General features: G+C 44.6%; 1 protein-coding gene across 5 annotated transcripts in view; it reads right to left on the bottom strand.

Moving 5' to 3' along the window:
- ece2b (endothelin converting enzyme 2b) overlaps nucleotides 1–27545 on the bottom strand; it is a 183454-nt gene that overhangs the window by 45635 nt on the left and 110274 nt on the right. For all 5 annotated transcript variants that reach the window (XM_078410191.1, XM_078410193.1, XM_078410190.1 and 2 more), the window contains 2 exons: nucleotides 17867–17991; nucleotides 84–230 (listed from right to left, as the gene is read on the bottom strand). In XM_078410191.1, coding sequence (XP_078266317.1) covers nucleotides 84–230; nucleotides 17867–17991 — 272 coding nt within the window. The remainder of the gene's footprint in view (nucleotides 1–83; nucleotides 231–17866; nucleotides 17992–27545) is intronic.

The following is a 27545-nucleotide window of genomic DNA, read 5'->3' as shown; positions in this document are numbered from 1 at the left end:
TACATTTATAAACAAATGCAAATATTCACAATGTTTTAATGCATTATAGTTTGAATAGCTTAAAACACAATAAACCTAGATACCTCGATGACATTGCTGTTGGAACTTTTAGAGTCTGTACCAATGTCGATTGTGAAAAAAGGACTTGTCCTGTATGTTCCAGAAACTATTTTCAGTACTTCAATGAAGTTGTCTTTATCCCAAGAACCTGTGATATTCCAGCCTCCTGTCTGCATTAGAGATAACAGAATAAAATTGATTAACAATATTGGCATCCAGAATATAGGGGATATATTGTTTTTCTGCAACAATTGAATACATAGATTTAAATTTAGTAGAAATTTGAAGCTCAGCTGAATCCAAGATTTTTTAAATATTTACTGCAGAGAAAGTCGGGGTAAAAAAAAAAATTCAAATATTTTTGTGATTGCTAATGATTATGCTGTTTTTGTCCGAGAATAATGGGCAGCACAGTGGCAGAGTTGTTGCCTTACAGCACCAGCGGTTCAATCCTGATTACACATGCTGTCTGTATGGAGTTTATACGTTCGCTCTGTGACGGCGTGGGTTTTCTCAACATGCCCACGCTGCAGACATGCAGGTTTGCCGGTTAATTGGCTTCCGTAAATTATCCCTACTGTGTAGGATACAACTAGTTGATCCTTGATCATTGTCATTGATCGACACAGACTCAGTGGGCCGAAGAGCCTGTTTCCACATTCTATCTCTAAAATAAACTAAACGGATCAATTTACCACTGGAAGAAGAGCTTACAGGAGGAAAGTATAAAAAAATAACTGCAGATGCTGGTACAAATCGAAGGTATTTATTTCACAAAATGCTGGAGTAACTCAGCTGGTCAGGCAGCATCTCAGGAGAGAAGGAATGGGTGATGTTTCGGGTCGAGACCCTTCTTCAGACTGATGTCAGGTGGGTGGGACAAAGGAAGGATATAGGTGGAGACAGGAAGATAGAGGGAGAACTGGGAAGGGGAGGGGAAGAGAGGGACAGAGGAACTATCTAAAAGGAGGAATGTGCATACACACTAAACTGAAGTGTATTCAACAGCACAATCACTAAACACTTCCATGGAATTGTATGTAATTATTTTTTCTTCAGAAATGTACTTTATTTATAAAAGTTAAAAAATTTCAATGTAGAACAATAGTTTTTAATTCTTTCTCTGTACTTAGCATGCTTCGTTCAATTAGGTTATTTACAAGGCATCATTTTTCAGCTCCAAACATTTCATCAGCAATAATGTCCAATGGTGGAAGGACCCTAAATGTGTGTTTGCGTTGGTTGTCCCAAGCTTCAATGCAACTGAGCCGATGGTTGGATGTGGTCGTCAGCAACATTTTGTTGTGGGCATCTCTTTACTTGGAAGACCTGAGTGCTTATTAACTGAGGTAATAATCATCTTGCAGCAGGTAATGGTCTGCCTTACTACAGAAGGCAACTAAAAAGGCAATATGGGGAGAAAAGATGAAGTACAAAGGTAGGCTAGCCAAGAATATAAAGGAGGATAGTAAAAGCTTCTTTACGTATGTGAAGAGGAAAAAATTAGTTAAGACAAATGTGGGTCCTTTGAAGACAGAAACAGGTGAATTTATTATGGGGAACAAGGAAATGACCGAGGAGTTGAACCGGTACTTTGGTTGTGTCTTCACTAAGGAAGACACAAATAATCCCCCAGATGTACTAGGGGACAGAGGACCTAAGGTGGTGGAGGAACTGATGGAAATTTACCTTAGTCAGGAAATGGTGTTGGATAACCTAATGGAACAGAAGGCTGATAAATCCCCAGGGCCTGATGGTCTGCATCCCAGGGTACTTAAAGAAGTGGCTCTAGAAATCGTGGATGCATCGGTGATCATTTTCCAATGTTCTATAGATTCTGGATCAGTTCCTGTGGATTGGAGGGTAGCTATTGTTATCCCACTTTTCAAGAAAAGAGGGAGAGAGAAAGCAGGGAATTAGAGACCATTTAGTCTGACATCAGTGGTGGGGAAGATTCTGGAGTCAATTATTAAAGATGTAATAGCGGCACTTTTGGATAGCAGTAACAGGATCGTTACGAGTCAGCATGGATTTACGAAGGGGAAATCATGCTTGACAAATCTTCTGGGATTTTTTGAGGATGTAACAAGTAAAATGGACAAGGGAGAGCCAGTGGATATAGTGTACCTGGACTTTCAGAAAGCCTTTGATAAGGTCCCACACAGGAGATTAACGGGCAAAATTAGAGCACATGGTATTGGGGGTATGATATTGACATGGATAGAAAATTGGTTGGTAGACAGGAAACAAAGAGTAGCGATTAACAGGTCCCTTTCAGAATGGCAGGCAGTGACTAGTGGGGTGTTGCAAGGCTCGGTGCTGGGACCGCAGTTATTTACAATATACATTAATGATTTAGATGAAGGAATTAAAAGTAACATGAGCAAATTTGCAGATGACATAAAACTGGGTGGCAGTGTGAACTGTGAAGAGGATGCTATGAGGTTGCAGAGTGACATGGACAGGTTGTGTGAGTGGGCGGATGCATGGCAGATGCAGTATAATGTGGATAAATGTGAGGTTATCCACTTTGGAGGCAAGAACAGGAAGGCAGATTATTATCTGAATGGTGTCAGGTTAGGAAAAGGGGAAGTACAATGAGACCTTGGTGTCCTTGTACATCAGTCACTGGAAGTAAGCATGCAGGTACAGCAGGCAGAGAAGAAAGCTAATGGCATGCTGGCCATAACGAGACGAGTTGAATATAGGAGCAAAGAGGTTCTTCTGCAGTTGTACAGGGCCCTGGTGAGACTACACCTGGAGTATTGTGTGCAGTTTTGGTCTCCTAATTTGAGGAAGGACATTCTTTCTATTGAGGGAGTGCAGCATGGGTTCACGAGGTTAATTCCCGGGATGGCAGAACTGTCATATGACGAAAGAATGGGTCGACTGGGCTTATATTCATTGGAATTTAGAAGGATGAGAGCGGATCTTATAGAAACATATAAAATTATTAAGAGATTGGACACGCTAGATGCAGGAAACATGTTCCCGATGTTGGGTGAGTCCAGAACCAGGGGCCACAGTTTAAGAATAAGGGGTAGGCCATTTAGAACTGAGATGAGGACAAACATTTTCACCCAGAGAGTTGTGAATTTGTGGAATTCTCTGCCACAGAAGGCAGTGGAGGCCAATTCACTGGATGCATTCAAAAGAGAGTTAGATAGAGCTCTTAGGGCTAGCGGAATCAAGGGATATGGAGAGAAGGCAGGAACGGGGTACTGATTGTGGATGATCAGCCATGATCACATTGAATGGCGGTGCAGGCTCGAGGGGCTGAATAGCCTACTCCTATTGTAACATTTTAAAAAATATTTTAAAAATATGTAATGCTGGGAAAAGCTCATAGAACAAGGAGCCCTGTGTTCTACAGCTGCAAGGGATAAATCTCACCAAAGACTACAGCACCTCTTTCCAGACATACTTGGTTAACAGTTCAATGGGAAATGGGTGACATTTTCACCATGGCCACAGCCTTCTCAAAGACAGTGCGTGGAGAGATCAAGAATGGCTGTATTTTGACAATGTAAAGGGGTGATCCATTCTCACCACCAGACACAAACAATGTCTTGGAACTTGAATATACAAATATGAAGTTTTGAATATACAACATTCTATCCAACACCTTTGACAGTCTGCTTGTGGAAACGTCTGACATGAACCAGTGTTCCCTTTTTCAACAGGGATCCAGAATATTCTGTGCAGACCACTGCCTAGTTAACTTATGGCCAAAGGTGTTTTTCTGCACAAACATTTCTCTAAGACATTAGTTATCTAACAGAATGGAACATTCTGCAGCAATATTGCCCGACTCATTCTTCCCAACACTGGGGAAAGGTAGAAAGGTACAGGTGTGAAAATTTAGGAGACAAATCTGTTTTAAGAGGAAAATCTGTGGAATTACATGACTGGATATGGAGCACCTCTTGTATGACCAGTCTTTAAACTTTAGACCTTAGAGATTTAGCGTGGAAACAGGTGCTTTGGCTGACCGAGTCTGCACCGACCAGCGAACACCTTGTACACTGGCACTATCCTACACACCAGGGACAAAAATTACAATTTTACCAAAGCCAATTATCCTACAAACCTTTACATCTTTGGAGTGTGGGAGGAAACTGGAGCACCCATAGAAAAACCCACACAGTCACAGGGAGAATGTATAAACTCTGTACAGACAGCACCCAGAACCCGGGTCTCTGGCGTTGTAAGGCAGCACCTCTACTGCTGCGCCACCTTGCCCACCCTACTCCTGCTGGTTCAGTCCTACTGATCAAACTACAATGATGTTCCCTATGTTGGGGGAGTCCAGAGCCTCGGCGGTAGTGGGGCCTCGGTGTGAAGAACAGACTGCCATGAAGAACAGAGCGGACCCGCTGTGAGGGATGGTGGGAGAACAAAGTGGGACCCACTCCAGTTTTAGAATCCTCTGCCCAGGGGAGTAGTCTGTGTGTTTGTTTGTTTGTTCGTTCCGGTTAGGGTGCTGTGCACACCGCAGCCAGCCAACAGTTGCTTATCTTTTTCTTTTTCTTTCCCCACTTATAATTCAATTTCAAGTTTTCGTGTACCTTGATGTGTGTTATGACTATTGGCAGATCAATTTCCCTCCGGGGATGAATAAAGTTTTATTGTATCGTATCACAAATACTTCCATTTAGATTCAATCTGAGACTGTTAATCTACTGCTGGCATTTCTCTCCTACAGGAAATGGTATGCAGCCCAAAGTGCAATGAGATGTAACTGCTGACTTTTAAGAACCTCAGCTAGAAAGGGTGCAGAGAAGATTTACGAGGATGTTGCAAGGACCTGAGGGCCTGAGCTATCGGGAGAGGATGTGCAGGCTAGGACTTTATTCCTTGGTGCAAGAGGGTGAGGAGTGATTGTTGTGATATTGCTGGGACTACTTTGTGTATCCAAGGACTACTTTGTATGCCTGTGTATATAAGTGATTGGTATGATTAGGCGGTCACTCTGGATCCAGGCGGCCTTGGAATAAACAGCCTGGAGTACAAGCTGCACCATGATAACATCTTAAACACGTGTACTCGTGGTCCGTCCCGAGTCACCAAAGGTACCGGACCACGAAGAACAACATGGTGGCAGCGGTTTGGGTGTTTAGCCTAGAAAAGGAAAACAACAAAAAAAACAACAAAAAAAGGTTAACGTGCATAAAAAAAAAGAAGAAAAAAAAAGAAGGTTAACAAAAAGGAACCCAGCAAAAAGGTTAACAGGAAGATAAGATAGAGCCCTAAAGAACGAAAAAAGTTTCCCGCTCGGTAAGGGGCCAATATATGTAGGTATACTTACCTACTCAGTAGTCAGCGCCGAGCTGCCGACGTGACGCTGCAAGCTGCTGAGGGCAGTGTGTGAAGGCCCACATCGCGCCCCAGCACCTGTGCAGGCCCGAGATTTGGAGCCTGCGACTGCTTCGCGAGGGAGAGACCGGAGGCGACCGGGAGACCCGACACCCACGGAGGTGTGCGGCGACGGGTGGAGACCGACATCCACGGAGGTGTGCGACGACGGGTGGAGACCGACACCCACGAAGGTGTGCGGCGACCAGCAGAGACCCGGAGGAGACCGACACCCAGGGAGGTGTGCGGCGACCAGAGGGGGTCGGCGACCGGAGGGACCGACCACCCGCGGAGGTGCAGCAGCCGGTAAGGCTGAGGCACTGCGTACTTACCCAGGCGCGGCGACCGGAGAGTCGGGACGGCCCTGGGCCCGAGGCAGCGGCAGCGCGTTCGAATTTGAGCGGCAGCTGCCGGGAGCACCTGTGGGCGGGGCCGGGTAGCACCTGTGGGCGGGGCCGGTGCGCACTGCAGCGGAGGCGCGATCGTACCGTGATTCCAGCAGTGGGAGCCCAGCAGTGGGTGCCCAGCAGTGGGAGTCCAGCAGTGGGAGCCCAGCAGTGCCAGCCCAGCAGTGGGAGTCCAGCAGTGCCAGCCCAGCAGTGGGAGCCCAGCAGTGCCAGCCCAGCAGTGGGAGCCCAGCAGTGGGTGCCCAGCAGTGCCAGCCCAGCAGTGGGAGCCCAGCAGTGGGTGCCCAGCAGTGGGAGCCCAGCAGTGGGTGCCCAGCAGTGCCAGCCCAGCAGTGGGAGCCCAGCAGTGGGTGCCCAGCAGTGGGAGCCCAGCAGTGGGAGCCCAGCAGTGGGAGCCCAGCAGTGGGAGGCCAGCAGTGGGAGCGCAGCAGTGTCAGCCCAGCAGTGGGAGCCCAGCGTTGTGAGCCCAGCAGTGGGTGCCCAGCAGTGGGTGCCCAGCAGTGGGAGCCCAGCAGTGGGAGCGCAGCAGTGGGAGCGCAGCAGTGTCAGCCCAGCAGTGGGAGCCCAGCGTTGTGAGCCCAGCAGTGGGTGCCCAGCAGTGGGTGCCCAGCAGTGGGTGCCCAGCAGTGCCAGCCCAGCAGTGGGAGCCCAGCAGTGGGAGCCCAGCAGTGGGAGCCCAGCAGTGTCAGCCCAGCAGTGGGAGCCCAGCGTTGTGAGCCCAGCAGTGGGTGCCCAGCAGTGGGAGCCCAGCAGTGCCAGCCCAGCAGTGCCAGCCCAGCAGTGGGAGCCCAGCGTTGTGAGCCCAGCAGTGGGAGCCCAGCAGTGCCAGCCCAGCAGTGGGAGCCCAGCAGAGCCAGCCCAGCAGTGGGAGGCCAGCAGTGGCAGCCAAATCATGGTGGTGGAGCATCTAGAGCCTACACTACGTTTGATCTACACAGCACGTCTTCTTGAGGGGAAGATATGGAACAAAATGAATATTTTGTGTTTAATGGTCTGTGTAGTGATCTGTGTACTGAAAGCTTAATGTATTATATTTAATGCTTTTGTATATATATATATATATCTGTGGAGTGACCACCCGGATAGTGACCACATGGAGTGAGTGACCACCCGGCGATGAGTGAACTACCGCAGAGGAGTGACCACCATGATGGCGAAAAAAAAGCAATTGTGTTTAATTGTGTTTAGTTGTTATTGGTTTTGTTTGCAAAAAGCAATGGTGTTTTGGTTTTGTTTGTTAAATATATTTTAGCCCTCGAATAGTAAAGAAAACAATTTTATATAAGACAAGGGGGATGTTGTAATATATAAGACAAGGGGGATGTTGTGATATTGCTGGGACTACTTTGTGTATCCAAGGACTACTTTGTATGCCTGTGTATATAAGTGATTGGTGTGATTAGGCGGTCACTCTGGATCCAGGCGGCCTTGGAATAAACAGCCTGGAGTTAAGCTCCACCATGATAACATCTTAAACATGTGTACTCATGGTCCTTCCAGAGTCACAACAAAGGTACAACAGGTACCGGACCACGAAGTACAACAGTGATTTTTTAGAGGTGTCAAGGGAATTGATGTGTAAATGCATAGTCTTTTACCCAGAGTAGAGGAATCAAAAAACAGAGGAAATAGGTTTAAGGTGAGAGGGGAAAGATGTAATAGAACCTGAAGGGCAACATTTTCACAGACAGGGTGGAGAGTATATGGAATGAACTGCCAGAGGAGGCAACATGTGGGGGAAGGAACTGCAGATGCTGATTTACACCGAAGATAGACATAAAAGGCTAGAGTAACTCAATGAGTCAGGCAGCACCTCTGGAGAAAAGGAATAGGTGGCGTTTCAGGTCCAGACCTTTTTCAATCAGAAACATCACCTTATCCTTTTCTCCAGAGATGCTGCCTGACTCGCTGAGTTACACCAGCTTTGTGTCCATCTGCCAGGACGTTGTTGCGGCAGGTACCATCACAAATGTAAAAGACATTTGGACAGGTGCATGGATAGGAAAGGTTCAGAAGAATGCAGCTGGGACTAGTGTAGATGGGCCATTTTTGTCAGTGTGGGCAAATTGGGCCCAAGGGTCTGTTTCCATGATGTCTGACTCTATGACTCTAAGAACATAATAAACAGAAGCAGGGAAAGATCCATTTGGTTCCATTCAATAAGACCATTCACCTCAGCCCTTCTTTCCTGTTCTAATCCTGCATTTCTTGATTCCTTTACAATGTAACTATCTCTCTTAAGAATATATTTACCAAACAAGCCTACCAAAAAGGATGTTCTCATATTTTTCTTTAGGTAGTGAATTCAAAGATTTGCCACTTTGTGGGGAAGAAATGTCTTGTCATCTCAGTCTTTAATAATTGACACTTAATTTTGAGACCCTAATTCTTGCCTTACCTTGCCAGTGCAAACAGTGGAATTACCACATTTTACCACATTACCACATAACAGTGGAATTACCACATTTACCTTGTTAGGCCCCTCAAGTATTTTGTATCAATTAGATCATCTTTCATACTTTAAAATTCTTTGGAGGTTCAATCCGCTTAACCTTTCTTCAGAGGATACTCCCCTATTCCAGGGATCAAACTAGTGTACTCCTTCTACCGCAAGTATATCCCTCCTTAAGTCAGGAGACCAGACTAGTCCATAGTATTCCAGGTGTGCTCTCACCACAGCCTTATTTAATTTCAGTAAAATGTCTTTATTCCTGTACTCAAATCGTCTTGCGGTAAAGATCAATATTCAATATGTCTTCTTAATTGCTTGCCCTGATCTCTCTGAATACACATGTCCGAAGAAGGGTCTCGACCCAAAACGTCACCTATTCCTTTTCTCCAGAGGTGCTGTTTGACCCGCTGAGTTACTCCAGCTTTTTGTGTCTATCTTTAGTTTGGACCAGCATCTCTGGAAGGACCAAGTTCCTTCCTACACATGCCTTTCAATCTCTCACCATTTAAAATATACTCTGCTTTTCTACTTCTTCTACCAAGAAAGATAACCTAGGATTTTACCAAAGATAGACACAAAAAGCTGGAGTAACTCAATGGGTCAGACAGCATCTCTGGAGAAAAGGAATAGGTGATGCTTTGGGTTAAGACCCTTCTTCAGACTGGGGTCTTAACCTGAAACATCACCTATTCCTTCTCTCCAGAGATGCTGCCTGACCCACTGAGTTACTCCAGCTTTTTGTGTCTGCCTCTGGTTTCAACCAGCATCTGCAGTTTGGTTTAGTATAGTTTAGAGATACAGTTCCAAGTTCATTCTAAACACCAAGCTATTACCCCATTGTACTCCATCTGTCATGTTTACACACATTCAATTCATAAAAATATTTTTGAATGGAAAATGCAGGCCTAATAATTCACTAATAATTTTTTTAAGAGATTAAATTATCTTGTTTCTAAGTTTGACAAAGGAGTTCTGACTTTGTAAAAGTTGATTTTGTTTTTACTTTAACAATTTAGACCAACTTAAATATGGCATTTAAATTGTAATTACAGTCTAAAAATATTTATCTCTGTGCTACTGAATTTCTTGAGGCACAATCCTTGATCTCATAGTATGCATTACTCGATAAATAGGATCACTACTGCATACATAGAACATGGAAATAGGACAGTATAGCACAGGAACGGGCCTTTTGGCCCACAATTTTATGCTGAACATGATGCCTGGCTGATAGGGTGGCCAACTGTCCCATATTAGCCGTATTTTGGGCTAAATTGGTTTGTCCCGTACGGGACTGTCCCTGTCCCTAATTAAGCCCGGGGGGTGCTGTAGGCCCGGGCAGTGTGGGCCCGGACAGTGTGGGCCCGGACAGTGTGGGCCCGGACAGTGTGGGCCCGGACAGTGTGGGCCCGGACAGTGTGGGCCCGGACAGTGTGGGCCGGACAGTGTGGGCCCGGACAGTGTGGGCCCAGACAGTGTGGGCCCGGACAGTGTGGGCCCGGACAGTGTTGGTCCGGACAGTGTGGGCCCGGACAGTGTGGGCCCGGGCACTGTGGGCCCGGACAGTGTAGGTCCGGACAGTGTAGGCCCGGACAGTGTAGGCCCGGACAGTGTAGGCCCGGACAGTGTAGGCCCGGACAGTGTAGGCCCGGACAGTGTAGGCCCGGACAGTGCAGGCTCTGACAGTGTAGGCCCGGGCACTGTGAGCCCGGACAGTGTAGGCCCGGACAGTGTAGGCCCGGACAGTGTAGGCCCGGACAGTGTAGGCCCGGACAGTGTAGGCCCGGACAGTGTAGGCCCGGACAGTGTAGGCCCGGACAGTGTAGGCCCGGACAGTGTAGGCCCGGACAGTGTAGGCCCGGACAGTGTTGGCCCGGACAGTGTTGGCCCGGACAGTGTAGGCCCGGACAGTGTAGGCCCGGACAGTGTAGGCCCGGACAGTGTAGGCCCGGACAGTGTAGGCTCGGACAGTGTAGGCCCGGACAGTGTAGGCCTGGACAGTGTAGGCCCGGACAGTGTAGGCCCGGACGGTGTAGGCCCGGAGGCACGGGCGCCGTCTAACGGAGGTTGCGTACCAACCCGCCTCCTGGCCCGGACAGCCGCAATTGATGGAGCGGGAGTACGTGGCTGCTGGCTGGGTGAGGTCACGTGGGGCGCGGGGCGGTGACGCCACTTTGTCCCTTATTTGGGAGTGAGATAGTTGGCAACCCTATTGGCTGAGCATATCTCATCTGCCTGCACATGATTCATATCCCTGCCCTTCCATGTGCCTGTCTAAAAGCCTCTTCAACGCCACCATTGTATCTGCCTCCACCACCACCCCTGGTGATGCCCTCTGGTATTTCATTTTTTCACCCAGGGAAAAAGATTCTGGCTGTCTATCCTGTCTATGCCTCTCGTCATGTTATATATTTCTTTCAGGTCCCCCTGCAACCTCCAGCATTCCAAAGAAAATAATCAAAGTCTGTAAAAATTCTACCTGTAGCTAAAATTCCCTAATCCAGCTATTATTCTGGTAAAACTCTGCTGCACCCTTTCCAAAGCCTCCACACCATTCTGTAATGAGGTGACCAAATACAAGAGTCCTATAGAGCTGCATCATGACGTCCTGACTCTTATATTCGATGCACCCCTAGCAATGACGGCAAGCCTTCTTTACCACCGTATCTACTTGGATTGCCACCTTCAATGAGCTATAAACCTGGACTCCAAGATCCCTCTGCACATCAATGTTTTAAGGGGCTTGCCATTACTTTTATATTCTCTCCTTACATTCAACCTAAAGTGCAATACCTCACACTTGCTCATATTAAACGCCACCTGCCGTTTCTCCGCCCATTTCTGCAGCTGGTCTATATTCTGCTGTGTCTTCCGACAGCCGTACTCACTGTCTGCAACCCGTCCAATTTTGGTGTTGTCAGCAAACTTATTCACCAAACCATCTACATTTACGTCACACTCATTTAGTCCAATGAGTCATTTAGACCGCAGAGGTCCAAGCAGATACCTACAGAACGCTGCTGGCCACAGACCTCCGGCTAGAATTTCTAGCTTTCCGTCTGCCTTACATATTCTCTCTTGTTTCGAAACGTTAAATGGAACAGCACGTTTTTTTAATACATTCAAAAATCTGCCTTTAGTTACCAGTACCTCAGTCAATATCAAGAACTAATCTGTGACAGGTATCCCCATGTTATATCGACCAGAGCTGGAATACTGCTTTTTCCATTATGATTTCTCTCTCTCAATTATTAATAGCTATGAATCATTAAGCCACTATTTTATTGGCAGCAATAATACAATATAACAATTAAAACAAAGGTAATTTACTACAACTTAACCTGAGCCATTTATCTTCAGATGGCTCTCATAAATTACCACATAAGAGGTTGGCATGCAAAGCACATGGAATTGGGTATGGAATAGAAAACTGGTTGGCCAACAGGAAGAAGTGTACACCGAACATAGAGCAGTGCAGCACAGGAACCAGCTCTTCGGCCCATAATGTTTGAAACATAGAAACATAGAAAATAGGTGCAGGAGGAGGCTATTTTGCCATTCGAGCCAGCACCGCCATTCATTGTGATCACGGCTGACTTAATGCACTTTTATCAGGCCTCCCTGCAACCCCTGGTGTTCCAGAGAAAACAATCCGTACAAACTCTCCCTGTAGCTAAAGCCTCCTAATCCAGGCATCATTCTGGTAAACCTCCTCTGGACCTTTTCCAACGCCTCCACATTGTTCCAGTAATACAGTGACCAGAACTGCGCACAATACTCCAAATGTGACCTAACCAAAGTTCATCAAGTGCATCATGACCTTCTGACTCTTACACTCAATATCCTGACCTATGAAAGCAAGCATATCATGCAGGGCCATATCCCTTTGTTACCACTCTGTTTATGTTGACACTTTCAAGAAGTTATGGACTTGGACCCCAAGAACCTTTATGCATCAATGCAGTTAATGGCCATGCCATTAATTGTATATTTTCCCCTTACACTCGACTTCCCAAAATGCAACACCTTACACTTGCTCAGATTAAGCTCCGTCTGCCATTTCCCCCCGTTATTTCTGTAGCTGATCTATATCCCATTGTGTCTACTTTGACAGCTTTGCTCACGGTGCTCTGACTTCTCTCAGTAAGTGAGCTGTGACTCCATACAATCAAGTAATTGTTAATCCCTTGCATCTTATTCTTCCGGAACAGCCTACCATGGGGGACTTTATCAAATGGCTTACTAGAATCTGTGGAGAATATCCACTGCCCTACCTTCAATCACCTCGGGAATTCTAGGTAAAGGAACCATTAGGAGATAGCGACCACAACATGATCAGTTTTAATCAGCAATTTGAGAGGGAGAAGGTGAAATCGGATGTGTCCAGAGTCCAGCAGAGGAGGACAAAGGGCTTAATTAGGAAAGGGAAAATAGATTATGAAAGAAAACTGTCAGGGAACATAAAAAATGACTGTAAAAGCTTTTATAGATATGTGAAGAGAAAAAGATTAGTTAAAACAAATGTAGGTCCTTTGCAGTCAGAAACAGGTGAATTGATCATGGGGAACAAGGACATGGCAGACCAATTGAATAACTACTTTGGTTCTGTCTTCACTAAGGAAGACATAAATAATCTACCAGAAATAGCAGGGGACCGAGGCTCAAATGAGATGGAGAAACTGAGTGAAATCCAGGTTAGTCGGGAAGTGGTGTTAGGTAAATTGAATGGATTAAAGGCCGATAAATCCCCAGGGCCAGATAGGCTGCATCCCAGATTGCTTAAGGAGGTAGCCCCAGAAATAGTGGATGCATTAGTGATAATTTTTCAAAACTCTTTAGATTCTGGAGTAGTTCCTGAGGATTGGAGGGTAGCTAATGTAACCCCACTTTTCAAAAAGGGAGGGAGAGAGAAAACGGGGAATTACAGACCAGTTAGTCTAACATCGGTAGTGGGGAAAATGCTAGAGTCAGTTATTAAAGATGGGATAGCAGCACATTTGGAAAGTGGTGAAATCATTGGACAAAATCGGCATGGATTTATGAAAGGTAAATCATGTCTGACGAATCTTATAGAATTTTTCGAGGATGTAACTAGTAGAATGGATAAGGGAGAACCAGTGGATGTGTTATATCTGGATTTCCAGAAGGCTTTCGACAAGGTCCCACTTAAGAAATTAATATGCAAACTTAAAGCACACGGTATTGTGGGTTCAGTATTGATGTGGATAGAGAACTGGCTGGCAGACAGGAAGCAAAGAGTAGGAATAAACTGGTCCTTTTCAGAATGGCAGGCAGTGACTAGTGGGGTACCGCAAGGCTCAGTGCTGGGACCCCAGCTATTTACAATATATATTAATGATTTGGACGAGGGAATTGAATGCAACATCTCCAAGTTTGCGGATGACACGAAGCTGGGGGGCAGTGTTAGCTGTGAGGAGGATGCTAGGAGGCTGCAACGTGACTTGGATAGGTTAGGTGAGTGGGCAAATGCATGGAAGACGCAGTATAATATGGATAAATGTGAGGTTATCCACTTTGGTGGCAAGAACAGGAAAGCAGACTATTATCTGAATGTTGGCCGATTAGGAAAAGGGGAGATGCAACGAGACCTGGGTGTCGTGGTACACCAGTCATTGAAAGTAGGCATGCAGGTGCAGCAGGCAGTGAAGAAAGCGAATGGTATGTTGGCATTCATAGCGAGGGGATTTGAGTATAGGAGCAGGGAGGTTCTGCTGCAGTTGTACAGGGCATTGGTGAGACCACACCTGGAGTATTGCGTACAGTTTTGGTCTCCTAATCTGAGGAAATACATTCTTGCCATAGAGGGAGTACAGAGAAGGTTCACCAGATTGATTTCTGGGATGGCAGGACTTTCATGTGAAGAAAGACTGGATAGACTCGGCTTGTACTCGCTGGAATTTAGAAGATTGAGGGGAGATCTTATAGAAACTTACAAAATTCTTAAGGGGTTGGACAGGCTAGATGCAGGAAGATTGTTCCCGATGTTGGGGAAGTCCAGAACAAGGGGTCACAGTTTAAGGATAAGGGGGAAGTCCTTTAGGACCGAGATGAGAAAGTTTTTTTTCACACAGAGTGGTGAATCTGTGGAATTCTCTGCCACAGAAGGTAGTTGAGGCCAGTTCATTGGTTATATTTAAGAGGGAGTTAGATGTGGCTCTTGTGGCTAAAGGGATCAGGGGGTATGGAGAGAAGGCAGGTACAGGATACTGAGTTGGATGATCAGCCATGATCATATTGAATGGCGGTGCAGGCTCGAAGGGCCGAATGGCCTACTCCTGCACCTATTTTCTATGTTTCTATGTGTCGGTATTGCAGTTGAGCAAAGGGGACTACAGAGGCATGAGGGAGGAGCTGGCCAAAGTTGACTGGAAAGGGACCCTAGCAGGGATGACGGTGGAACAGCAATGGCAGGAATTTCTGGGAATAATCCAGAGGAAGCAAGATCTTCCTCAAAGAGGAAGAAAGATTCGAGGAGGAGAAAGAGGCAACCGTGGCTGACAAGGGAAGTTAAGGACAGTATGAAACTAAAAGAGAAGGCGTGTAACATAGGAAAGATTAGTGGGAAGCCAGAGGATTGGGAAGAACAACAGAAGGTAGCTAAAAAGGCGATACGGGGATAAAAGATGAAATACGAAGCTAAGCTAGCCAATAATATGAAAAAGAGGATAGCAAGAGATTCTTCAGTTTTATAAAGAGTAACAAATAGGCAAGAGTGGAAGTTGGTCCACTGGAAAATGATGCAGGAGAAGTGATAACGGGGAATAAAGAAATGGCAGAGGAATTGAATTACTTTTTTGCATCAGTCTTCACAGTGGAAGACATGCCTGAAATTCAAGAGAGTCAGGGATTGGAAGTTGGTGGAGTGGCTATTATAAGGGAGAAGGTGCTTTGGAAGCTGAAAGGGCTAAAGGTGGATATGTCACCTGGACCGGATGGACTGCACCCTAGGGTTCTGAAAGAGGTGGCTTTAGAGATTGTGGAGGCATTAATAGTGATATTTCAAGAACCACTAGAGACAGGAGAGGTCCCAGATTGGAAAATTGCCAATATTACCCCGCTGCACAAGAAGGGAGCAAAGCAGAATAGTGGGAACTATAGGCCGGTTAGTCTGACTTCCGTGGTTGGTAAGATTTTAGAGTCCGCTAGACCAAGTGGACCCGTTGGGCCCAAACCTCTCCTGCATTGGTGCAGCATCCCTCTCCTCCCCCCCTCCCCCTCCCTCCCTCCTCCCCCTTCCCTCCTCCCTCCCCTCCTCCCTCCCCTCCCCCCCACTACATCCCCCTCAACCTCCCTTATCCACCCTCCTCCCCCTCCCTCCCTCCACCCCCTCCCTCCCTTCCTCCTTCCCTAGGAGATAGATTTAAACTTTAAAATGTGAATAACTTAAAAATATATAACACCGATTTCAATTAAACTTCTTCCATTAGCACCAAAGGGACGACGGTGAGTAAGGTGGGCCTAAAATTGTTGCGCTATCGTGTACCGTTTTGGCTGTAGTTCAGGAACAAACAAACAAACAAGAGTTTTAGTATATAGATTATAAAGGATGAGGTTACGGAGTACTTAGAAGTTTACGAGAATATAGGCCAAAGTCAGCATGGCTTTGTAAAGATTTAAACTTCTTGCTTGACAAATTTGCTGGAATTCTTTGAAGAAGGACAGACAAAGGAGAGTCCGTAGATGTTGCTTACCTTGATTTCCAGAAAGCCTTTGATAAGGTGCCACGCATGAGGCTGCTAAGGAAGACGAGAGCTTGCAGAAGGACTTGGGCAGGTTGGGAGAGTGGGCAGAGAAGTGACAGATGGAATATAGTGTAGCAAAGTGTGAAGTCATGCATTTTGGTAGTATCTATCTATCTAATCCTGTCATGATCTTATTCACTTAAGAGGCAAAAGAACAGTTGAAATCCAGGGCAACTGGGAGAAAATATTTGGTAAATTCCACTGCAGTCTCCTTGCACATCAATACTACTGTAGATCACATTAGCTCCCAGTTATAAAAATGTATGTCTATTAAGCATGAATGATCTTCACTTCTGAAGAAGGGTCTCGACCCGAAACGTCACCCATTCCTTCTCTCCAGAGATGCTGCCTGACTTGCTGAGTTACTCCAGCATTTTGTGTCTACCTTCGATTTAAACCAGCATCTGCAGTTTTCTTTCCTTCACTTCTACATTAGTCAATACCAATGCTTATAGCCAGAAAGAAAATGATTATGTATTTCCCCACATTGACCACATCTGCAACTCATTAGCTTATATTATATATGTATATGTACCCCAGGCAGAAATTGGTGAACTCTTCGAAAGATTACCGTACATTAACACCAGAATGGACAAACCTGCAACCTCTTCTACAGGTAACACTGCAGATGTTAGAATCTGGAGCAAAACATAAAACCTGCTGGAGGAACTCGGCGGGTCAGGCAGCATATGTGGAGGGAAATGGACGGTCAACACATAGGATTGATATGCTTCCTCAGCATTGGGGAGTGTCTCGATTTGTAAGTTCGATTGTTCATTTCCCTCCACCAATGCTGCCTGAACCTCTTCAACAAATCCACTATTCTTTGCAAGGAAACAGCCTACATCATTCTGCCCTTACAGAACACATATTCATGACCCAGGTCAACCCTAAGCAACCAAGCATAACTGCATGCAAAGCTCAATGAGATAAACATTTTAAAACTCTCTGCTACAAATATATACTGAGTGCATCTACAAGAAAATTATTCTCCTGTGGTATCTCATTAACATTGGCAATTGTCTGAATGGGTAAAATAACCCAACCCATTTGTCTTTTTGTAGGTGCTCAGCGTGTAGCTCCCTGATAGTTTACTTTAGAGATACAGTGAGGAAACAGGCCCCTCGGCCCACCTATTCCGCGCCGACCAGCGATATCCAACACACACTAGGGACAATATACAATTTAACCAAAGCAAATTAACCTACAAACCTGTATGTCTTTGGAATGTGCGAGGAAACCGGGAAAACCCACGCAGGCGATGGGGGGAACGTACAAACTCCGTACAGACAGCACCCGTAGTCAGGATTACACCCGGGTCTCTGGCGCTGTAAGGCAACAACCCAAACGCTGCGCTACCATGCCGCCCAATAGCTTTTATATTTTAATGATGTCATCTAAATTTGAAATTAATATTTCAATAAGGTTCATATCCAAATTCTATCAGTGAAACAATACTGAAACCTGTGAAATTTGTCGGCATTAAATTATTAATAACAAACCATGCTTCATATTTCAAAACTATCATTTATGGATGTTTGTACCATCTTCAAGCAATATCAAAGTGAATCAAAGCTTTCAAAAGGTTTATTTAAACATTTAAGTTGATAGATTAAATATTTTATGGGATAAACAATGCCTTACCAATCTTTCTAATAGGACACAGAAGAGTGCAGCACAGGAACAGGCCATTCGGCCCACAATGTTTGTGCTGAACATGATGCCAAGTTAAACTGATCTCATCGGTCTGACTATGATCCATCTTCCTCTGTTCCTCTGTTCCTCGCACTGCCATGTGCCTGTCTAACATATTCCTGAACAAAACCTACCTTGTTAATAAGGTCAATCAGAGGTTGTGCTCCCAGCTCTTCAATCCTTTGCTCATTCAAGCAGGACAGGTAATAGTGTTGCGATTTCCGCTCTGCCTCACTGCTTGAGTTAAAAGTGGAATTTTCTGTTAAAAAAATCAAATTAATTACAACAAAGCTGTTATAGGCACTTAATAAGTAAGAATGTCTGTTAGTATCAAAACTTTAGACTTTCTAGAAAACATTTTATTTTTTAAAAATCTAAGTAACATCAAGCTTTAAAAAAAATGCAAGTGCGAGGTTTCCATGAACATGTACTTATCTAATACAAGATATCTTGCGAATATGCCCACAATCACATTTAGTACCAAACATATTTCACAGATTTTAAGACAGCTGTCGAATCACCTTTATTTTGGGTTTCTTAAGAACCTGTTATATACCCACGATAAAATAGTCAACTGATTAGAGATAGGTTATATAGAATGATGCACGTGAGTTGTTCTTACATTATCTCCTTTATTTCTTTGCACAGGATCTATACCATACTATTTCCTAGTTGGTATTTGTCTCCAAGCACAGATTATCTGCTCATTACCACATTGCTCTATGTGAAAAATATGTTGTGCTCAAATAGATGATCATATCTTGCAAACTGCTTCAAAGAGTATCTCATTGGTCATACAGCATTTTGCAATGTTCTTAATCTAAAACTGAGTACTAATAGTGTTATAATGTGCAAGTTCGATCAGGAAGACCACACATGTTAATAAGGCCTGTATTGTGCAGATCACAAAATGCTGGAGTAACTCAGCAGGACAGGCAGCATCTCTGGAGAGAAGGAATGGGTGACGTTTCGGGTTGAGACCCTTCTTCAGACTGAAGAAGGGTCTCGACCCGAAACCCCACCCATTCTTTATCTCTAGAGATGCTGCCTGTCCCGCTGAGTTATTCCAGCATTTTGCGATCTACCTTTGATTTAAACCAGCATCTGCAGTTCTTTCCTACACACTGTATTGTGTAGAGTTGGATATAAAAGTTAAATTATGCCCCCTCTTAAAACAATGACAACTTTTTTTGTACTCTAACACCATTTAAAAGGCATTTGGACAGGTACATGGAAGGAGAGGCTTAGAGGGATATTGCCAAATGCGAGCAAATGGGATTAATGTAGACAGGTGCATCTTGGTCAGCATTGGAAAGTTAGGCCAAAGGGCTTGTTTCCTGTATGACTGTGTAGATCTCTACATCTCTGAAGAGGAAGCGACCTGCTTTCCATAGGTACAAGATGAGCAACGGTGTTCGAGGTTTTCCAATTAACATATTTCAGGGAAAGGGTAGAGAAAACAGGATGCCGTTGACAAAATCCTGTAATCGTCATGAACTTCTGCCACATCCATAAATAGCAAAGAACACCACCCTTTTATTGTTTAAATGGTCTACAACCACGTCAGATCAAGTATAGACACAAAAAAACTTGAGTAACTCAGCGAGTCAGGCAGCATCTCTGGAGAAAAGGAATGGGTGACGTTTTGGGTCAAAACCCTTCGGTCTGAAGAAGGGTCTTGGCCCGAAACGTCACCTATTCCTTTTCTCCAGAGATGTTACCTGACCCGCTGAGTTACTCCAGTTTTTTGTGTCTATCTTTGGTTTAAACCAGTCAAATAAGGTATATTGTCATATGTCCAAGTACGGTGGGGTACAGGTACAATGTAAAACTTGCTTGGAGCACCATTGCAGGCACATAGATTAAGACTATGCACGGAACATATAATTAAACATTAATTATTCAAGGCAGAGGAAAAACACTATACAAAATAAGACATTAATGCAAAAACATGGTTAGAAATAAGTCTACAGTGATGCAAGAGGGTCTGTATTGTTCCATTACTAAGCTAGGACTAGGGTTGTGCAGGTTGGTTTAAGAACGATGTTTCTACAAAAATAGCTGTTAACAACCTTGAGGTGTAGGACTCCCGGCTTGTCTACCACTTGCCTATTGGTAGCAAGAGGAAGAGGGCACGACCTGCCCATGACTTGGCCAACAACAGTGGTGTTGCCATCATCAAATAAGGGTGTAAGTGAATGGATGTTTCATAAGACTAGCCCCGACTCCCAAATAACAGCATAGAGAAATTTGAGAGTTTTAGTTTTCAGTTTTTGTTTTAAAGTTACAGCATGGATACATACAGTAGCTCTATCCTTAACACTAGGGACAACATACAGAAGCCAATTAACCTACAAACCTGCACATCTTTGGAGTGGGAGGAAACTGGAGCACCTGGAGAAAACCCAATCCAGATCACAGGAAAAAGTACAAACTGTACAGACAGCATCTATAGTCAGGATCAAACCCAGATCTCTGGCGTTGCAAGACAGCAATTCTAGTGCCGAGCCACCGTGCCGTCCTTCATATAACACAAAATGTTTCACTCCATCGATTACACACGACAATAATAAACCAAAACCAAAAGAGCAGCAAATTGAGCAGCTCTTCATTTGAGCCTTAAAGATATTACAAACTAGAAGGTCATTTAGCCCATCGTCCCTGCTGACTCTAGAGAAACAGGTATTCCTCAGCTTACAATGGGGTTCCGTTCCGAGAAACCAATTGGAAACGGAAAATATTGTATGTCGAAATGCACTGAAAACCTGCGATCACGTGCCCGGAAACGAGCGGCGGCTCGCTACGTGTCGCTGCCGTTTGCACCATCGCAAAGTCGAACTATCGCAAGTCGAACCATCGTAACCTGGGGAGTACCTGTATAATGAACCCCATTTCTTCACAAACTCCATATTTCTATCAATGAGTTATTAAATTTCCTTTTGAATGACTGATGCAGGATGCCACCATTATCCTCGACCAGATCATTTACCAAGTGTTCCACAAGAAAGTCCATCCTTTTGCATTCCTTCCCTACCGTGACGCACAGGTGAGCATTTAATGCCATTGTCTCACAGCCCCAGAAAACACACTTGATCCTGAAAGGACACAAAATGCTGCAGCGACACAGCGGGGCAGGCAACATCTCTGGAGAACAGGAGAACATGGATAGATGATGTTTCAGATTTTATTTGCTTTATCTAAAACTGTCATAATCAAGTGCCTAGACACAAAATGCTGGAGTAACTCAGCGGGTCAGGCAGCATCTCTGGAGAGAAGGAATGGGTGACATTTCGGGTCGAGACCCTTCAAATTCTCCTCAAGGTATGTCTACTTTGAAGAAGTTCTCCTCCTCTCTTCGACGAGAGTTTAGCTGAAGAGGGGTCTCGACCAGAAACGTCACCCATTCTTTCTCTCCATAGATGCTGCCTGACCCGCTGAGTTACTCCAGCATTTTGTGTCTACCTTCGATTTAAAGCAGCATCTGGAGTTTTCGTTCCCACATAATCACGTGCATCCCCGACTAAGCCCTTCTCAACCTCTTTTGGTGTAAGGAATAAGAGAAGAAGAAGAAGGTGCAGAAAAGGATAAAGAAGATGCAGAATCAAGCATACGGCACATTGAGCCTGTTCCGCCACTCAATGAGATCATGACATCAACTCCACTTTGTTAGCTGCTCCCCATAACCCTTCACCTTCTAACGGTGAAGGACTAACCAGCCTTCTTGTTTTCTGGAGTAGAGCATAAAAAAGATTCAAGATTATGCATGAGAATTCCTCCTCATGTCAAACTAGTAATCCCCAATTCAGATGGTTCCAGATTCTCCCAGAAGAGGAAACATTCCCTCAGCATCTACCTTGCCTTTTATTTCATTAAAAAAATCAATTTGGTTAGTCCAACACAGCCAGCCTCAAACAAATCTGTGATTGTTCTCCATAATTTGCTCAGACTCTCCAATTTGCCTGATTATTATTTTTTAATTCTTACTCACTATCAGTTTTCGGCTGACCGGCTTATAGTTACAAGCAATGTCCTTGTACCCTTAATTAAACAAAGCTTTACCATTGCTATTCCCAATCCTCTGAATCTAACCTGTATCAAGAAAAGATTGGAAGATTTTCCAAGCTCTTCCATTACCCCTACTTTCCATCGCCACCAGGAATACAGTTAATCTGCCTAGGCAATGTATCCACTCCAAGTACAACACATCTTGCTAATCATTTTTACACAGTTTATTATCACCAACTTTTTTGCTATAGGGTACATAACATATACTTTTTCCTAACTAATATTGATATTAGAATTTCTGGAAATTGTAAGAAGATTTGGCAGGTTTGTTAAATGGTTAACCTAATAGTTTACATATTGGAGAACCATGATGGGAAAAGAAGCCAACATGGTAAAGGTAACTCAAAGGTCATGTTAAGAGAAGCAATAAACTTTTAGAAAGTGTTTGGATTGCAAGTTATAGCTAACTGGAGTAAAGATAAACATAGGATGTTGTAGACCAGGCTGAGGGCAATAAGACTGATCATGAGAGATGAGGTGTCATTTTATATCACACACTAACAGGGAAAAGGAGAGAAAGGTTTTCTAAACAACAGGAAGAAAATTCTCAGCTGTCAGAAGGTTAGAGGCAACCCCAGCAAAGATGAAACAAGATCACAGACGACAAAGAAAGTTGATTACTGGTGAATTATTAAAAAAATGTAAAATGCGAATGTAACCATTGTATCACAAATGATATAAGATGCTGTGAGTAAGGTGAGTCAGTGAAGCACGTTGAGTCGTCTCAGAACGCCTCCCAGTATATACTGCTCGGCCCCGAATACATCGACTTGTTCAAGCAACTCACCACTACTCCATGAGATTATCCTTGTATATGTCCCGATCTGAGCCTTAATTAACAGGCCGACTTGGCCCCTCGTGAAAGCCTGATTAAGGCTGACACAAGTCAACGACAGCATAAACTTAAAGGGAAGACATATAATATTGCAATGATTAGTGGGAAGCTTTTTAAAATCAACAGATGGCAACTGCAAAGGCAATAAGGGGACAAAAGATGAAATTCGAAGGTAAGCTCGCCAATAATATAAAAGAGGATACCAAAAGTTGCTTCAGCTATATAAAGAGTGAAATAGAAGCAAGAGTGGAGATTGGACCACTGGAAAATGATGTTGGAGAAGTAGTAATGGGGAATAAAGAAATAGCGGATGAACTGAATACATTTTCTGCATCAGTCTTCAAAGTGGAAGACACCAGCAACGTGCCAAAAATTCAAGAGAGTCAGGGGGTGGAAGCTGGTGGAGAGGCTATCACTAAGGAGTAGGTGCTTGAGAAGCTAAAAGGTCTGAAGGTGGATAAGTCACCTGGACCAGATGGACTAGACACTGCAGGGTTCTGGAAGAGGTGACTTTAGAGATTGTAGAGGCATTAATAATGATCTTTTAAGAATCACCAGAGTCAGGAGTGGAGCTAGAGGACAGGAATATTACAAATGTCACTCCACTGTTCAAGAAGGGAGTGAGGCAAAAGGGGGGAAAGTACAGGCCGGTTAGCTTGACTTCAGTGGTTGGTAAAATTCTTGAGTCCAGTCTAAAGGATGAGGTTTCCAAGTACTTAGAAATACATGATAAAGTAAGCCAAAGTCAGTATGTTTTTGAGAAGAAGAGATCTTGCCTGACAAATCAGTTGGAATTAATTGAGGAAGTAAATAGCAGGATAGACAGAGGAGAGTCAGTGGATGTTATTTAGTTAGATTTTCATGATGCCTTTGATAAAGTGAAGCACGCGAGGCTGCTGAATAAGATGAGAACCTATGGTATTAGAGGGAAGATGCCAGTATGGATAGAAGATTGGCTGAATGGCAGAAGACAAAGAGTGGGAATAAAGGAGGCTTTTTTATGATTGGCTGCCGGTGACTAATGGTGTTCCCCAGCAGTCGGTGTCGAGTCCGCTACTTTTCACATGGTATATTAATGATTTGGATGACGGAGTTGATGGCTTTGTGGCCAAGTTTGCAGATGATGCAAAGATAGTTGGAGGGGCAGGTAGAGGAAGCAGGGAGTCTGCAGAAGGACTTGAACAGATTGGGAGAGTGGCCAACGAAGTGGCAGAAGGAATACTGCGTGGCAAAGTGTGCAGTCATGCACTCTGGTAACAGGAGTAAAGGCATAGACTATTTCTAAATGGAGAGAGGATTCAGAAATCGGAGATGCAAAGGAACTTGGGAGAGTGCCGGTGTAGGATTCCCAAACAGTTAATTTGCAGATTAAAATTGCTAGTAGGGAAGGCAAGTACAATGTCAGCATTCTTTTTGAGAGGACCACAATGTAAAAGCAGAGAAGTAATGCTGAGGGTTTATAACACACTGGTCAGACCGCATTTGGAGTATTGTGAGCTATTTTGGGCCCCATATCTGAGGAATATGCGACCATTGGAGAGGGGGCTGCCATTGGAGAGGGGGCTGCCATTGGAGAGGGGGCTGCCATTGGAGAGGGGGCTGCCATTGGAAAGGGAGCTGCCGTTGTTGTGGGGGCTGCCATTGGACAGGGGGCTGCCATTGGACAGGGGGCTGCCATTGGACAGGGGGCTGCCATTGGAGAGGGGGCTGCCATTGGACAGGGGGCTGCCATTGGAGAGGGGGCTGCCATTGGAGAGGGGGCTGCCGTTGGAGAGGGGGCTGCTGTTGTAGAGGGGGCTGCCATTGGAGAGGGGGTTGCCGTTGGAGAGGGTTCAGCAGAGGTTTACGTGAACTCAGGCGGTTGTGGGGGCAAGTCTTTGGATATTTTTAAAACGCAGATGGACAGGTTCTTGATCAGTAAGGGTGTCAAAGATCAAGGGGAGAAGGCAGGAGAATGGTGTTGAGGAAAGATAGATCAGCCATGGTGGAGTAGACTCGATGGGCCAAATGGCCCAATTCTACTCCTATGCCTTATGAATTTACAAACTTATGAATTTATGAGTCTCTCCGACAATTGGCACTGAGCAAGATAATCGTCTGCAATATGGCTCCTGATCGGCCCAATAAGTTTATTTTTAACCACCCATATTTAGTGGAGTAGATCCCATATTATTGTCAGACAACCATAATTTGTGGTACTATAATTGGAGAGAAATAGCACGTGGTGACTTTGCTGGCCAAGATCGGTGGAGGGTTATGATATTATGACAAATGCGGTGACATACACCACCAGCAACTGTAGTAGTGATATGTAAGACAACAGGTACTGGCGTAGTGAAATATGACATAGAGCAGCTTGTGTTGGTAAAAGGTGGTATACCATAATACCACATATTGGCAGGGCACTTAACATACTGATGAAAGTCACTGATAAGAAGTGCACTGACATCAAACGTTCATTCAAAAGATCCGTCGTAAAAGCAATAATGAATCACAATTTTTTTTAAAAATTAATAATAATCGAGAAAGGATACAACTTGGAAACATCTCTCACTGCACAAAAATCTTGGTGGCAGGAACAAGGAAATGGTAAATGTGAAAAAGGACAAATTATAATCGCAGCCATGGCTAAGAACTGACTGGAAAATAGCAGTAGAAAAGCCCGCACAGAGGACAAGGAACAGAAGAAACTGTACAGGAGAATGTGGGGCACTCTGACAGCAACAAGGGAAAGGTTCAGGATGTTTAAATGCTAAAGGGAATTGGAAGCTACTGGAGTCTGGGTTGATGTGGAGATTTTTAAATGCATGTCTTTGCATGTACAATGTCATCCAGCATTCTCGTGGATCAAAGTCTTAAGGGTATGAATAAGTTCCTTGGGGCATACAAGATTCGGTTGCTCTTTTTGGATTGTTGAATTTAGTTTTAGTTTTAGTTTTAGTTTAGAGATCCATCACGGAAACAGGCCCTTCAGCCCATCGGGTCCACACCGACCCCCGCACATTAACACTACCCTACACCCACAAGGGACAATTAAAAAAAAAAATACCAAGCCAATTAACCTACAAACCTGTACTTCTTTGGAGTGTGGGAGGAAACCGAAGATCTCAGAGAAACCCACGCGATCATGGGGAGAACGTACAAACTCCGTACAGACAGCACCCGGAGTCTGGATCGAACCCGCTGTGAGGCAGCAACTCTACCGCTGCCCGTAAATGTAAATTAAATTGTGTTTAAAGTGTGTGAATAGTCTGTGAGTTTTAGCAAATAGCATAAGGTGGGGGGTGGGGAGGGGGAGGGGAGGGGGAATCCTCCAACCCATTCACCTTTTATTCTTATGACTTTGCGTGATAGATTTTCACTGTGAAAATAACTGTTTATTCTTAGTTCTTGTTTAGCTACTTTGAAGGTTCTACAGAGGAGAGGTGCAAGTTTTGTTTGGTCTTAAGTGTAGTTTATTTTATTTTTCTATTTCTTTCCTGTAGAATTGATTTCAAAGAAAGACCCAGATCCACACTGGTCAGATTAAAATGTTAGAGATGTGAATGTCAATCCCAGATATGAGATGCCAACATTTCAGAAAGACTTTGGCATTTGGGGGAATTGCTGATTAGTGTATATTTGAACTGGGAATTTGAAATTGATATTCCGGGTGATAGATTAGAATAATTGGTGAATAATCTTGAGTTTTTCCGAACAACAATGCATTTTCAATATGTTAAAGACTTTTGAATTATTGTTTTTGAGTTGTTTTGGGAAAGCTTGTTTGGATGTAATCAGTGTTTATCTTGTAAAATGCAAATGAGAAGCCAGGATTCCTGTTCCCTCATGTAAATGTAATATTGAAGTTAGGCACAAAATGCTGGAGTAACTCAGCAGGACATGCAGCATCTCTGGAGAGAAGGAATGGGTGAAGTTTTTGGCATCTGCAGTTACTTCCTGTACTGTAAAATTGAAGTTCAGCCTATGTCTGGTAAAGTGCACTTGTAGGCCACTTTGCTAGTCAAATACATCAGACCTTATTGAACAAAAAGGGGTTTGGAGAATTGTTTTTAAAAATCTAATGCAACAGAGGAAACTGAAAGAGTTCCAAGCAAATGACCCACTGTGAGTAAATGCACTATTTTCCCATCAGCTATGACTAAAGTGGAAACAATATTCTCCATTTAAGATGTAAACAAGAATAGGTAGAAGCAATCTTAACACTTTAACTCCCCCTCCCATTCCCACACTGACCTTTCTGTCCTGGGCCTCCTCCATTGTCAGAGTGAGGCCCAGCGCAAATTGGAGGAACAACATCTCATATTTCGCTTGGGCAACTTACACCTCAGCGGTATGAACATTGACTTCTCCATTCTTGTTCACCCTGTACACTGCGGACTTCAGGCACAGCTCTGCACACTCCTATCTACAGAAGTTCTCTGACGACTCTGCCATCGTCGGCCTCATCACGGGCGACGAGGACAGGGCGTACAGAAAACTGATCAAGGAGTTTGAGGACTGGTGCCAGCGGAACTGCCTCCGGATCAACGCGGGGAAAACCAGGGAGATGGTGGTAGATTTCCGCAGGTGCAGCCAGGTCCCCCCGACACTGGTGAACATCCAGGGAATGGACATCGAGAGGGTGGATAAGTACCTGGGTGTCTACCTCAACAATAAACTGGACTGGACTGAAAATACCGATGCACTATACAGAAAGGGCCAGAGCAGACTTTATCTGCTAAGGAGACTCAGGTCCTTTGGAGTGCAGGGGGCACTCCTAAGGACCTTCTACAACACGGTGGTTGCATCGGCCATTTTCTATGGAGTGGTCTGCTGGAGCATCAGCATCTCAGCGGTGGAAGGGAAGAGACTCGACAAGCTGGTCAGGAAGGCCAGCTCGGTCCTGGGTTGCCCCCTCGACTCAGTGCAGG

Source organism: Rhinoraja longicauda, chromosome 13 (genome assembly GCF_053455715.1).
Source record: "Rhinoraja longicauda isolate Sanriku21f chromosome 13, sRhiLon1.1, whole genome shotgun sequence".
NCBI lineage: Eukaryota > Metazoa > Chordata > Chondrichthyes > Rajiformes > Arhynchobatidae > Rhinoraja > Rhinoraja longicauda.
Note: the sequence above shows the minus strand (reverse complement) of the source record. Positions and strands in the feature narration are given on the sequence as shown.